Consider the following 14,368-nt stretch of genomic DNA (forward strand, 5'->3'; position numbering starts at 1 on the left):
TCTCACACATCCCCTTCCCCATCACCACAGAGTTAAAGAACCGAAAACAATTTCATTTCCTAGGGACTTCAATTCTGTTTTCTATGATCCAGAAGTTAATTTAATTGTCTAAAAAAGAACAAAAGTCTATTTCACAAATGTATTTGCTTTCAGTAAAAACTGACATTATCAATGACAGCAGAAAAGCAACAACCAATTCTCTTTTACCTGTAGGACTTAAAAACAAGTAGAGGGCTATGATATGGTCCAAATGGAAATGGTTTTCCTTCTGTTTGTTTGTTTTGTGATGTAACAATATCCACATCCACAGAAATTTCCTAAGAAACAAACCAAAAATGTTTCATATCGCAAAAAACATTTCAGAAAGCAAAATTTAACTTTTAAAAATAAACCGTAACCTACTTGACCACGCAAAACTTTTCCTGAAATGATGGAAGTACTTTTTGAAATCAGTTCCTTCAGGCTATCTTCATTAGCATGCAATCTTTTCAATTCATCAATATTTAAACCAAGAAAGAGTTCAGGTTTCTCCACAGTGCTCTTACTCGGTTTGTTTATGCATTCCTTATTAGGTGTATCTGTGTGCTTAAGGTTAGGTTTGGTGAAAGAATTGGATTCTCGGAAAGATCTCCTTCGCTCTCTGCTTGAAGTAGACAGAATTTCATCATCGACATCATTTTCTTCACTGTCTAGAGTCAGTTTGTCTTGCGTTAGATCATGAAGGGAAGGCTGAGGTAAAGAAAATTCAGGTTCTTCTTCCAAAATAGGGGCTGTATTTGACTGTTCTTTTGTTTTAAGAGCACGAGCTTCTTTTAGCTTTTGAATCTTCAAAGCATATTCATATTCTAGTTGCTGTAATCGTTTTTTTTCCAAAGCAATCATTTCGGCTGAATGCTTTTTCGGACTCGATGCAGGGGAGCTGTCTAGTTTTATCATTTTGTTTGGCTAGAAAAAGAAAGCATACACTTTCACGTTTTCTATGATTGATCTCAAGAGCATTTAAAAATGGCTGTCACTTACATTTAGTCAGCTATTCCACTTAGTCTAAAACAATTTTTCTAACTAGATTCTGAAGCCTCCAAGAGGCATGTACAATCACAAATCCACTAAAATAAACTTGTGTTCTCTCCTAATAACAGTAATAGCAGCCACGTTTATATAGCACTTTAAGGTTTACAAATCACTTTGTTATCTTGAGTGGTAGGGCTTCTCATCGTCCCTATTCTCCAGATCAGGACACTGAGGCAGATACAAGTTAAGTGATTAGACTTAGGTCACACAGTGAGTAAGGGTCTCGGGCAGGATTCCCACTGAGGCCTTTTGATTCCAAGTCCAGTAACCAGACACTATGACTCCTAATTGCCTCTAGAACTTGTAAACAAAGGCTGAGCAAACTATCACCAACCTCCCCCCACAAAGGCCCTAGTCCTATAATCTATGAGCAACTTACTCCGAAGTAGTCCTGCTCCAGTTTACGCTTTCCTATTTCTTTACTAGCCACTGCTTTGGCCCGAGCAAGTTCTTCTCCGTATTTTAATGCCAATGCTTTTTTAACTGTTACTCGCTGCTGGACTCTGTGAATCTGTAAGTATAAGAAAACTTCTAAACACCTATGAAAAGGAAATGAACCTTTGAAGAAACATCCTCTTCAATGCAAGAAACTTTTAAAGGTTGATTATAAATGAGACTTTTGCATGTAATGAAATGTGGTATATGGACTGAATATACTTTGTGGGAATTTTTTCTTTTTTAAAATGATGTAAATTCTATGTGAATTTACACAGGTCTAGTGTATAAAGCCATGAAAGGTCTCTGGACCCGGTGAGAAGCAAGGTGTGTTGCAGACTGAGGGCATAAAGCAAAAATGAAATTTATAGGTGTTTTAAGCCCAAAATGCAGTATTACTTGTTCCTGAAGCTTTTTTAAAAACATCCTGTTAACGTTAAGGATTTTTTCAGTTGCTTGAAGCTGTTCTGTAAGTTTCACAATCTTCGTTTCTGCATTCCTAACAGATTCCCTCTTCTTAGCCTCTTGCTGCAAGAGATTCTTTAACACAGACTCATCTTTCATCAGGAGAAGTCTAAATGGGAAAAAAATAGAATCAGAACAATATTATCAGAAGAACTTAGAAACAACATAGTACAAAGTGATTTTATATAAACTAGTTAACCATCTAGGGATTAAAACAAAAGAATAAATGGAAATTCCAGAGTCTCATGCTTTACAGTGAAATTTTTAAGCCTTAAAAAATAGTCCTTTTAAGTTAAGGTCTAAATGAAAAAATACTATAAATGACCAATAAGAGAAATGCAAATCAAAACAGTTCTGAGGTTCTGCCTCTCAATCACCAGACTGATACAGATAACCAAAAACTGAAAATGACAATTATCTAAGAGGCTATGAAGACAGGCACTATTGGTGGCTGTGAAGTGATACAACCATTCTGAAAAGCAATTTGGAACCATACCCAGAAAGTCATAAACTGTGCATCCCCTTTGACACAGCAATGCCATTACTAGTAATATATTACCCTACTCCCCCCGCAGCACCCCAAGAGATCAAAGATTGGTAAGAACCAATTCGTATGGAAGTATTTATAGCAACACTTTTGTTGTAGCAAATAAATGGAAACAAGTTAGATGTTCGTCAATTCAGCAACAGATTAAACAATTATGGTTATTACTGCACTATGAGAAATTACAAAAGGGATGAATTCAGAGAAAGCTGGAAGGGGAGGACTTATGCATCGTCAAGTAAGTGAACCATGAGAACTGACAGGGGCAGCTAGGGGGCACGCTGCATACGGCACTGGCCAAGGAGTCAGGAGGGCCTGAATTCAAATTCAGCCTCAGACACTTGGCACTTACTAGCTTCTGTGACCCTGGCAAATCACTTAACCCCGACTGTATTGAGAAGAATTGAAACAAAAACCTGACAATGACAACACTGTAAAAGAAAACAAATCTGACGCGCGTAACTATGATCAACGCAATGACCAACAACATTCCAAAAAGATGATGACGTATGCCTCCCACCCCTCAGGAGGCATACACTTTTGGACACATTTCTCCCCAACACATTTGCTCTGCTTGACTATACTTTTATTACAAGGGAGGGAACTTTTTAGAGGGGGAAGAAGGGGAGGAGTTGACAATAGGGAGGTACTAAGTGATACAAAAAAAAAAAAGAAAGACAAGAAAAAAGCATCAATGAAGCATTTCAAAAATTCAGAAGCAAGCAGAAGTTCAGAAGTGAACGAAGAAAAGTGAGGCAATACTAGTAATAGCAAATTAAATTTAATATCCATTTTGTAAAAAGCTGCTTATACTCATGATGGAAAATTTCTAATGGGTGGTCATAAACATCACAAATTATCCTTGAAGACAGAAGACACTGGGAGTATTCAATTTTGAGAAAATATATTGAGCATATATCTAAAATATATGTGATAATAAAACTTTAGCATTTCACTTCGCAGGGAAAAACTTCATTTTACTAAATCTAATACACAATACAGGCAATATTGAATACTACAAATGGAAGGAATCTTTCATAATAGTTACAGAAATCATTCTAAATTACCTGCATTATTAGAAATGCTATCAATCTCCTTACAACTTACCTTAAGTGTTTTAAGAATTGGATAATTTAACTACTGTTACGACATTTTTAGCTCTGGTAGTTGATTTTAAAGTGTTAAATTCAAGTGCATGTTTCCAATATCTAATTACTAAAGCAGGCCAGAAAATGGCTTTCATTTTCTCACTGGAGTCCCTTATTCAATGTCACAAATGGTATAAACCCAAATAAGAGTTGTCAAAGTAAATGAAAATTACAACTCTTATCTCTTGATAGAGAATACTGACAATTCTTACTTTGTTAAGTGGACTACTCCACAGACCTCTATGGAAACTGATTTTTTTTACATACTGCAAATCTGCAGATGTGGGGAAGGAAAAGTAGGCAGAAAGAGAACCATGCTCCCATGGAGGGAGGGGAATGGCAGGGACAGAAAAGCAAGAACAGGAGAAGGAAAACTCGGGGCTGGGATTAATTAGACAGTACCCTGAGCGCAGATGGACAGAAGACAGACTTGCCAGCCAGACACACAGGCAGCTAAGTGGAGCAGGGCAAAGGTTTTTCCCCTCCGAGGTCTTAAGCCAAGCGTCCCCTCCCCCAGTGATTCAGCAACAGTTCTGCTTTCATTTGGAGGGTTTTCTTTTTAAGGGTTTTTTGTTTTGCTTTCTTTTTGCGGGGGTAGGAGAGGAGGCTGAGGAGCAGAGTACAGTTAAGAGACATTTTTTTTTGGAATACAGATTTCTTTCAGAATTCTTTATGTCATATTTGTGTAATGCAAATTTACACAAAGCAAGAACCGTCTGTAACTCGTTTATTTCAGAGTTTGATATTAAATTAAGCAAAATTAAATAAAGTGATCACACAAATTGCTGAGCATTTCTAAATAACAATATACCACATTTCTGTATCTGAACAAGTGTTACCCTTCAAAGTAGTCACATTCTAAGGTTCTACTTACTTCAACTGACAGTCTTTAAATTCTTTGGAAATTACCATGACAATTTCCATGGCTACATGAAAAACATAGTCTTACTTTGCCAAAGTTCCTTACTGAACAGAAATTATCACCCAGAATGGTCCCCCCACCTAATTTAAGGAACCTGTCCCTTAAAAAGATCTGGCTATTTCCAAAAATCAAAACCTAAAGTACAAAGATCTGAAAAGATTGCCTGGGGATGGCGGAGGGGAAGATACCCTCTCAAAGGAGAGAAAAGTACCAAAGATATTTCCAAAAACTGGAATATCACATCCTCTTGTAAGATGACTATTGCCTACTTTTAAGGAGCTAACTCTCATTTCAATATATCATTTCTGGGATGTTTGTTTTTTAATTATACTACTTACTTTATACCTCTAGTACAAGGGCAGGGAAAAATGTGGCCTTGAGGCTACATGTAGCTTTCTCAGTCCTTGGGTGTGGCCATTTGACTGAGTTCAAGTTTTACAGAACAAATCCTTTCATTATGGGGATTTGTTCTGTGAAGTTTGGATTCAGTCAAAGGGTTGCACTTGAGGACCTAGAGGGACACATATGGCCTTGAGGCCACAGATTCCCCACCCCTGATCTAGTAATTCTTTCAATTAAATCCAAAATTGTTTCAAAAGATCTCAACCATTTTAGGTTTCAAGATAATATCAATAAGAGAGACACAATGTGGTAAAAGTGAATAAAGAGTTGGCCTTGTAATCAGGAAGACCTGGTTCAAGCTCTACTTCTAATACAAATTAGCTATGTGACTATCAGCAAATCATTTAATTTCTCAGTGCCCTGGGCAAATATCTAAAACTAAATTGCAGAGCAAGTGCTAATCTGCATTGGTAATAAAGATTTTCCTTATGGGAAGCCCTTATACTAATAAAATCACAGGCTCTGTTAAAAAAAAAATTAAGTTCTGCTTGTGAAACAGAATACCAATTCAATTAACCACAACAGAAAACCACATCCCAAGCTCCCCCCAAACTATTACTATTATTAGTTGAGATGATAAAAGACTTACTTGTGTTTCTTAAGTTTTGCTTCTGCATCTGTCACCTGTCTAGTAACCATTGCTATTCTACCAACCCCATCAATTTCACCATCTGAGTTGGCAGGAGATGATGAGCTCGTCTTCAGCTGATCTGATTTTATTAAACGCTGTTTTTCTCGACTAAGACCAAAGTAAAAAATAAAAGGTAACATTATTCTAAGAATCAAAACTAGAAGGCGGAGGAATATGAAGTAAAAAATACTTAAAGAGTATACATACTAAACAATAAACCAAAAACATTACTATTAAAAAATAAATCCTGATTTGAATAACCTGAGATAGCCTCCTTAGTACCTGGTGAACAATCAAGCAAGCAAGTATTTTTTTAGGCACCTGCTAGCAGGCCCTATATCAGTTGCTGGGGAATTCAAAATGTTACTCCTACTTATTTGTGTTCTATGGTGTTTCCCTGATTTGGTATAAAATACCAAAACAAAAAATATATTCACTTCTACATATGATTATCTGGCTCCCCCTCCTGGGTGATGGGTATAAATAACATTTAACCTGGGTAGAAGAGAAAAATCTTCCTCAATCATGTCCCATACTTAAATTATTATTATACTTATATATAAGGCTTCCATACTTAAAGTAGATCTTTAAAGCAATTGGGGTTAAGTAACTTGCCCAAGGTTACATAGCCAGTTTTTTTGTGTGGATATTAAGTATCCTGAGGCCGGAACCGATCACGGGTGATCCTGGGTCCTCCCAGATCCTTCGGACTCCAGGGCCGGCAGTCTTACTCACTGCACCACCTAGCCACCCCTAAAGTAGATCATTTTTTAAAAATAATAAATATTTTTTAAAATTAATTGTATAACATGCCACTCACCTGGCAATCTCTTCTTTTAATAATCTATATTCAATCTTTTTGTCTTCTGGCAAAGCTTCAGGGGTTCTCATGGGCTCATTTTCCTTTTCTGATTTTGGTGGTGCTTTTGGTTTTGAAGCCTATGAGAAACCATTTGAAGTCAAGCAGAACATACTCCAACAAAAAACACAATAGAAACAGATGGAATGCACGTGTGATTTTTTTGTAAATAAAACACTACCTCATAGCACAGTAACATACTTATTTTCTAAATAAAACTATTGTAGGAAAACAATAAGGCAACTTGCTATTTTTGAAAATGTAATCAATCATAAATAAGATCCTAAACTCTGTGTATTTCTTTTGACAGTTTCTCACAATACAAATGCTTAATATCTCCAAGTCTTAATTCATTAAAAATATATTTTAAGAATTAGATCACCTAATTCACAGGGAAAAAAAATACTACTGTTCTCTAAAAGGACAAATAGATCACCTTTTCTTCCTCCAACTGTCCCACTTACCTCTGCAGTCCGTCTTGCTTCTTTAATCATGGATTCTAATCCTCCAAAGACACTATTTGTTGAATTGGAAGGCTCCCCATCAGATTCACTATCATCAGAGTCATTTAGTGTTACCACCACTGATTTATGTTTAGGAAGCTGTAAATATAATGCATTTGTTAGTAGTAACAGATGTTTCCTCTCTAAAGAATAATCAAACACTCAATAAGAAGTTAGAAAGGACCTTAAAGGTCATACAGCTCAAATTCATACCTTATGCACAAATCTCTTTTATAAAACTCCCAATAGTCATCCAGTTTCAGCTTTGTGACTCTCAGTGACAGAACTCAGTACTTCACAAGGCGCCCCATTCTATTTTAGGGTAGCTCTCCTTGTTAGATGAAATCTACCACCTTATAACTTCTAATCACTCATCTGAAGGGCCCAAGAAAAGGTATGTAGCTTTAATTTGATCTTATTCCAACCTGGTTATATTCCCTAAAAGCCTTCCCATTCAATCATGGATTTATCCATCTCTTATGCATTATCACCAAAAAATTATTAACCCATTTTAAACAAAAGTACAATCCTTACAAAAAATATCCATTATCCCCTAACGTATCAAGAATTTAAGTGTAATCAATCAGAACTATTTTCTTTTGCTATGCTGTAAGAATAATTACAAGTTCTTTTGTATTTCAAACCACTACCAAACTGTATTATACTTTGCCAGTTTCTAATTGAAAAAATACATGAATTCTTGTATATATGGTTGATAATGTCACAGGTCCTACTACAGAATCAAAAGTTGAATCTAAAATTCTATTTTACTCCTATTCAAAGCCTCCCAAAAGCTATTCAAGTAATATCATTTCTATAAAGTGCTAAATACGATAGCCAAACAGAATCACTTAAAATAATGTGAAATAAGTAATACGGGTAACATGAATTTATAGATGAGTAAACTAACATGATTCCAACCCAGTTCTCTCTTAATGCTACGCCATGTGACTCTGTTATACTCTGCTTCTACTCAATTTAAACTGTTAATCACATTTTCCCTTTACACCTGGAGGCCAAGATTATCTTTATTTAAGAGGCCTCATCATGTGGATACAATGCTAGACTTACAAATCAGGAAAACCTGAGATTGGGCTCTGATACTATTACTTGCTGTATAACCATATGGTCAAGCTACTTTTCCTTCCCTAAGCCTTTCCTCCAAGGAATGAGAATAGTACCTCAAGTACCTCACTGTATTGTGGTGAGTATAAAACAAGGTTAACAAATATGTCAAGTGCTTTCTAAGTTTTAAAACACTATGTAAATATTAGTTCTCATTATTCTTATATTTCTACTGTAAAACCTTTTCTTACATAACTAGATCCATGCACAGATGATTCATTTGGGGAAAAAGTCTGCTTCACATGGAAGAACCACAATAATTCATTTAAAGTAAAACAATCAACTTTGGAAGAAGTCAAACAATTAAACCAACTTAAAGTCTCTTTGAATCATCTAGGTTGTATATATAGCTTAGAAGGGAAAACAGCAAAGAGGAGTAATTATGAAGCATCATTATTCATTTTAATTCTCCCAATGTGAAACCCCAAGATGATCTCATCTGGTGGTCTACAAATCACTTCAAGCTCATGCAGTCATTCTGTAAGGACAAAATTCTACCAATCTTTTATTTATTATTCAGGAAAGTATTCCCAAAACAATGTTTCTAAGAAGCTGAACAGAAAGACACATTACTACCACATTTACTACCAATCTTAACCTTAAGAAGTTAGCTTAACTTCATGAAACAATGGCAAAATCTTGCTATTTTTGGTATTCCAGAAAAAAATCTCTATACATACATTTTGGTAGTTTATTTTATTTTTAAAAAGATTAAGCTACTTTTTACCGATATCACTGTACGTGGAAGACGAGGTCCTCTGTGAAACTTGGGATTCTGTATTCTAGGCTGAGATACAGTGTTAATACTGACTATTGAAAGATTGCTTCTTGGCACAGGCTGAGAATTGTTGGGAACTGGAGGAGAAGGTGGGCCACTATTACTGGATGTTTCCTAAATAAAGAAATAAAATACATAAATTCTTACTTTTAAGTGGAAAACATAATTTATAATATTTAAATATATCTACATTGTTATGAGTATTAGGCTTATGCCAACTTCAATGAAAAAAAATTAAACTCCAAATAAAGAGTTAAATGAAAACAAAGTGCTATCTTAGCTCAATAATGCCATCTAGAGGCTCACAGCCCCCAATTACCTCAGATTTAAAGGCTCTTTTATTAGCTAGAGATTTAAGTAACTCCTCCCGAAGCAGCATTTCTTCTTCCTCTTCTTCATCTGCAAAAGGTGGTTTAGGAGGCTGCTCGGGGTCTTCCGGAGGAAGGGGTGGGAGAGGGGGGAGAGGAGGAGGAAGCTCAAGAGACACACAGATGCTCTCAACATAAGGCTGGTTCAAAGGTGGCAGAGCCTGAAGATGTTGGGGAAAAAAAGGATTAATAAATAGCAAATAATAAACATCAGGAAAGTTTTAATGGAGAAAGAACTTTAGATAACTGTTATTCTAGGTATATTTATTTTAAATGGATTTCTTAAAACTTCTCTCATCCACCCATTTAATTTGAATTAAAAGCTCCTCCTAGCACATTATCCTTGAACTTTCATATACTTAGTTTACTTGAAGGGCTAAAGGTCCTACAATTATTCCTATGCCAAGGAATTGTGCCCAAATTATTATATTATCTCTTACTCTCTGAAACTGTAAGCGAGACACTTTAAGGAGGAAGATAAAGCCATGCCTCATTCCACTCCCTTGTAGCCCCAATCCAGATGTTAAGATGTTACTGCCCATCAAAGCAATGTCTAACAAAAGAGCTGCTGATTTAGGGTGAGCAGAAATTCTCTTCAACTACAATATATGAGTTTCACAAAAAGCCTGGACTCACTCCATAGGAGTTAGGAGAGAGGGCCACTGGGAAATATGTATGGTAAAGGAAGCAAAATAGATGTTCACTCTAGGGAATTCTCCAGGGGGATCTTACTTCCTTAGTTACAGACTGTATTTGTTTAATGGGATTCACTAGGATCTGTATAAGCTCTAAATTTATTTAATTGTGACCGTTATAAAAAGAGAACTTTTCTTTAGTTTGTTTTAAAAGGACTCAGGAATTCTAGTGGCTGTTCCATGAAGTCTTTCCTGATCCCTTCCTCTCCATTAGCACTTTCTCCCTACTGGTCATTACCCTGCACTTATTCATCCATATACATATGATGGTTCCAAAAGAAGACAAGCTCTTTAAAAGCAGAGGCTGTTTCATTTCTGCCTTAGGATACCTAGCACTTTGCATATTAAGTGGTTAATAAATGTTCATAAAATTAAACAAATTATTGTCCAAATCAATCTTCTGCAACATAAGAGAAGGAAGTAAGTTCAAAGATCTGGTCCTAAACTAAGAGGACTTAGAAAAGAGCAACCAAGACATGTATGTGTGTGTGTATATATGTACATTTTATATTTACACACAAGGGCGGCTGACACCGAGGTGTTTGTTCCTACTTCATTACACTGTCCTAGAGAGCTACTCTTTTTCTCTTACATTATAATTTTTGTATAGATACTAAGATAAAAATTAACCAAATAGGGGCCTGACTTTCCTTGTGTCACACAGACCAAACCTTGACCAATTCTGGAAGACAGAACTTGACCCTTAAACAAGACTGCTCAAAATTCTGGAAGACAGAATTTAACACAAATAAAATAAGACTGCTCACAATTCTCTGTGCCAAGATGTCATGGTAGAAATTAGATAAAAATTAGGGAAAAAATGAAGGCAAAATCTTTGTCTTAAAAAAAAAAACTCAGGAACCATAAACATTTTGTAACTTTAAAAATCTTGAAAACAGATGTTTGAACTTCACTTTCTTTTTCTGTGGAAATTAACTAAATATCAGAACTGCTTCCAATGACAAACTTTTGAGGAAAACACGAGAAATTACAAAACCAAAACTAAGTAAATCAATGAAGTTATGACAAGAGAAGCTGACAACTGGGTAAAAAAAATGTTCATCAATCATTTCTAGTATGCACTAATATACTGTGGTGGGATTGTGAACTAGTCCAACCCCTGAGGAAAACAATTTGCAATTATGCTAATTAAGTGACCCTTTGACATTCCTCCCTACTGAATACATACAAATGGGTCAAAGGCAAAAAGAAAGATCGCCTATGTTCCAAAAAACTGGAAACAAAGTACATGCCATCAAGTGGTGAAAAATGGATCAAAACAAGTTGTGGTACACGAATACTATAGGATAGTGCTGTGCCAGAAGAAACGATAGAACTGATGCAAAACACAGTAAGCAGAACCACCATGTCTACAGTGAAGTAATGTTGTGAATTTGAAAGACTGATTAGAAAGACTAAAGAACTTGGCCCCAGATAAGAAGGGACAAAAATCAACTTTCTTCTTTTTCTTTCTGAAGAGATGGAGGACTATTAAGGGTGGAATGTATCATATGTCTACATGCTACTGGACACAATGTGTAGGTTGGTTTCAATGAACTATTTGGTTTTGAAAAATACATTAACTCACTGGGCAGGGGAGGGATATAATTGGACATGAATGGTGATGTAAAAGCAAACACACAAGCAAAATTTTTTCCTACAAAAGAAGATACATATAATTAAACTTGTAGTTTATAATCCTAACTTTTTGGAAACATAACACTCTTTCATCAGTTCTCTGTGCAGTACAAGTAAAGGTTCAGATAACCCAAAGCCCCAGTTCCGCTCTGGAATGAGTTTTATTAAAGCAGCTGCTTGCTCAGGGTAATCTCAAAATCAATTCCTATTTTCTTAGCACAAACCAGCATAACTGCAAAGAGATGTCCAAAAGCACACCAAGACAAGCTATAAAGAAGCCAGAATAGGCTTAAAAAGTGACTAAGAATGACATATCGATAAATTTGCCTTCAATTATATTCAAGAATATAGAATATAGGGCGGCCAGGTAGCACAGCGAGTAGGAGCACCGGCTCCAGTGCTGGGATAACCTGGGATCAAATCCCGGGCTCAGACACTCGGCACCACACCCAGAAATACCTGGCCGTGTAACCTTGAGCAAGTTACTTAACCCCAATTGCTTAAAAAAAAATACATATAGAATATATACATTGAATAAACACTGCCTGCTCTCAGTAATTCCATTTTAAATATTAATTCATTATAAAATAACATCTGTAATTGCTTTCCACACAAATGAAAATCTTTTGACAGGAAAGATAAAAAGAAAGGAAGTAAAACGTACCAAAAGTTGACTTACTGAAACCTGAGGTGGTGGAGGCAAAGAAATAGGTGGTAATGGAGGAAAATAGCCCAATGAACACTCAGGGAAGAAAAGAGGCTGTACTGGAGAAGCAGCTATAACAAAACATATTCAGTTATTGTTAACACTTTTATTACAGATATATTCTAACAGAATATAATTTTAAGGTATTTAATTTAAAAAGTAAATCTCCCAGAGACCAAGCTAAAGCATAAATTTAAATTTTTATCAAAGAAAGATGCCCTTATGAACCCAAGAACTCCATTTCTTACAATCTTTCCCTAACAACAGAGGACTGACACTGGTGGTCTGACTTGCTCTCCCTTTTCTCCTCTCTGCCCTGCCAAACACATTAAAAGTCCCTCCTTTCTAAGGTCAATTAAGAATCTGCCTCCCATTGAAACCTGCTCTGATATCCTCTTCTCAAAGTGAGAGTGGTAGCTCCCCTCTTAAAATTCTCACAGAATTGTACCAGGACCCAATCATGGCATTTCTTTCATCTGTCCTCATACCACAATCTAAATACTGTTAAAGCTAAAAGGAATTTGAAGACATCATATCCTATTTGCTCATTTCTTCCTGCTGCCTATGTTCTGACAATTTACTAACAATCTGTTTTATATAAGCTATTCCCTTTACTTTCACTAATTAGTATATCTTATAGTTGAAGAAAAAGGAAAAACTCCATAGGTTTGATTTTTTAATATGAGGTTTTGTTTTGTTTTCTACCCCTATTTCCTTATCACATTTCCTTCCTCTTTATGTATTTTGCTTAATAAACCAATGTTCCCTCCCTCCTTTTTCATCCTCCTAAATCCACCAAGTCAAAAGTTAATCTCCAAATATAAATTTAAAAATTCACTTGAAAGAGAAAACTCTTTCCAAGTAGAAGACTTATTTACAACCAAAAGGTAACAAACTCCACTCCTCTACCTATCTCATGAAATAATAGGGGAGAAATTAACTCCCAGGATTCATTTGTGCAGCGCATCACCTTTGGCTACAGGGTCAATATCCATGACTCTCAGATTCTTAAGCACTGGCACAGTACACTGCAGATGCTCAAGGTTATAAAGCAGCATGCCCTCATCCTTGGAAACACCTTTCCCCCCCCTTATCTCTGTTTCTCCAATGCTCAGCACAAATCCCGTCACACTGTAAATGTTTGATGAATCTATTTTATAAAAGAGGAAAATTAGGTTCAGAGAAGCAGAGGCCCAGGGAGCACCCTGAACCAGTATTTGAGCCCAGGTTCCGACTCCAAATCTTCTATCTAGTCCTTCCACTAGTTATTTCTACCCATCATTTCCCCATTTAACTAAGATTCTTGAGGACAAGATTTGTGTTGTTCACATCCATCCATTTCCTAGCATTGTATAGGCTCTCCAAAAAAATGTGCACTTCACCTCTCTACATAGCTCCACATTAACGGGGTAATAAACAACGACAGGAGTTAGGAACAAAAGAGTTACTTTTTGCCTTTTTTTTCCTTAAAAGACAAAAAAAAATATGTTGAGCATACCAGAATGATGTCACAGAAGAACAATAGCATTCTAGCAAACATGCTCCTTCCTTCGCTACAGGGAGTTAGTTTGGCCTAATGGGAAGAGCCCCAGAACAGGAGTTTAAAGATCAAAGTTTGTAGTTCCAAATCTACCACCTTCTACCTATGTGACTTTGGGCAATCACATAGTTTAATAAGACTCTGAGTTATTTCCACATCTATCCTCAGGATCCAAAAATCTAAGAGGATCCAAAAATACCAGTAGGAAATATTTTGAAATAGCTACATAAATGTCTATTCTATTGGCTTTGGACAAGTGTCTTCTCCTGATGAACTTAAGTAGAAAGTACTCTAAATGTACAGTTAATTGCTAGATAGAATTTTGCAAAACAGACCTAAATTAAAATGAGAATTAAAAACTAAAATGGACTTTTCACATCTGTCTCACCTGGGTACTCCTCTAAAAAGCAGTTCAACTATTTTGCATAATCCTTTGGTTTCTTTGTAAAAAGTTTCTTACCACTGGCTCAAACACAACAAACCCACAAAAAAGTAGGAGCTATTGAGTACTGAAACAACTTAAAAAAACACCTGTTGC

The 14,368-nt window shown here is 36.0% G+C and overlaps 1 protein-coding gene across 4 annotated transcripts in view; it reads right to left on the bottom strand.

Moving 5' to 3' along the window:
* Nucleotides 1-14,368, bottom strand: part of ZFC3H1 (zinc finger C3H1-type containing) — a 60,480-nt gene that overhangs the window by 25,092 nt on the left and 21,020 nt on the right. For 3 of the 4 annotated variants that reach the window (XM_069081934.1, XM_069081933.1, XM_069081936.1), the window contains exons 7-16: nucleotides 12,249-12,361; nucleotides 9,203-9,412; nucleotides 8,833-8,997; nucleotides 6,942-7,079; nucleotides 6,439-6,557; nucleotides 5,577-5,726; nucleotides 1,906-2,080; nucleotides 1,451-1,582; nucleotides 403-945; nucleotides 208-317 (exon numbers count right to left, since the gene is read on the bottom strand). In XM_069081934.1, the coding sequence (XP_068938035.1) occupies nucleotides 208-317; nucleotides 403-945; nucleotides 1,451-1,582; nucleotides 1,906-2,080; nucleotides 5,577-5,726; nucleotides 6,439-6,557; nucleotides 6,942-7,079; nucleotides 8,833-8,997; nucleotides 9,203-9,412; nucleotides 12,249-12,361 (1,855 nt within the window). The remainder of the gene's footprint in view (nucleotides 1-207; nucleotides 318-402; nucleotides 946-1,450; nucleotides 1,583-1,905; nucleotides 2,081-5,576; nucleotides 5,727-6,438; nucleotides 6,558-6,941; nucleotides 7,080-8,832; nucleotides 8,998-9,202; nucleotides 9,413-12,248; nucleotides 12,362-14,368) is intronic. The other variant, XM_069081935.1, reaches the window with a different exon arrangement.

Source organism: Petaurus breviceps, unplaced genomic scaffold (genome assembly GCF_028583685.1).
Source record: "Petaurus breviceps papuanus isolate PSGF00001 unplaced genomic scaffold, PetGlider_PUasm1.0 156, whole genome shotgun sequence".
NCBI classification, from domain to species: Eukaryota; Metazoa; Chordata; class Mammalia; order Diprotodontia; family Petauridae; genus Petaurus; species Petaurus breviceps.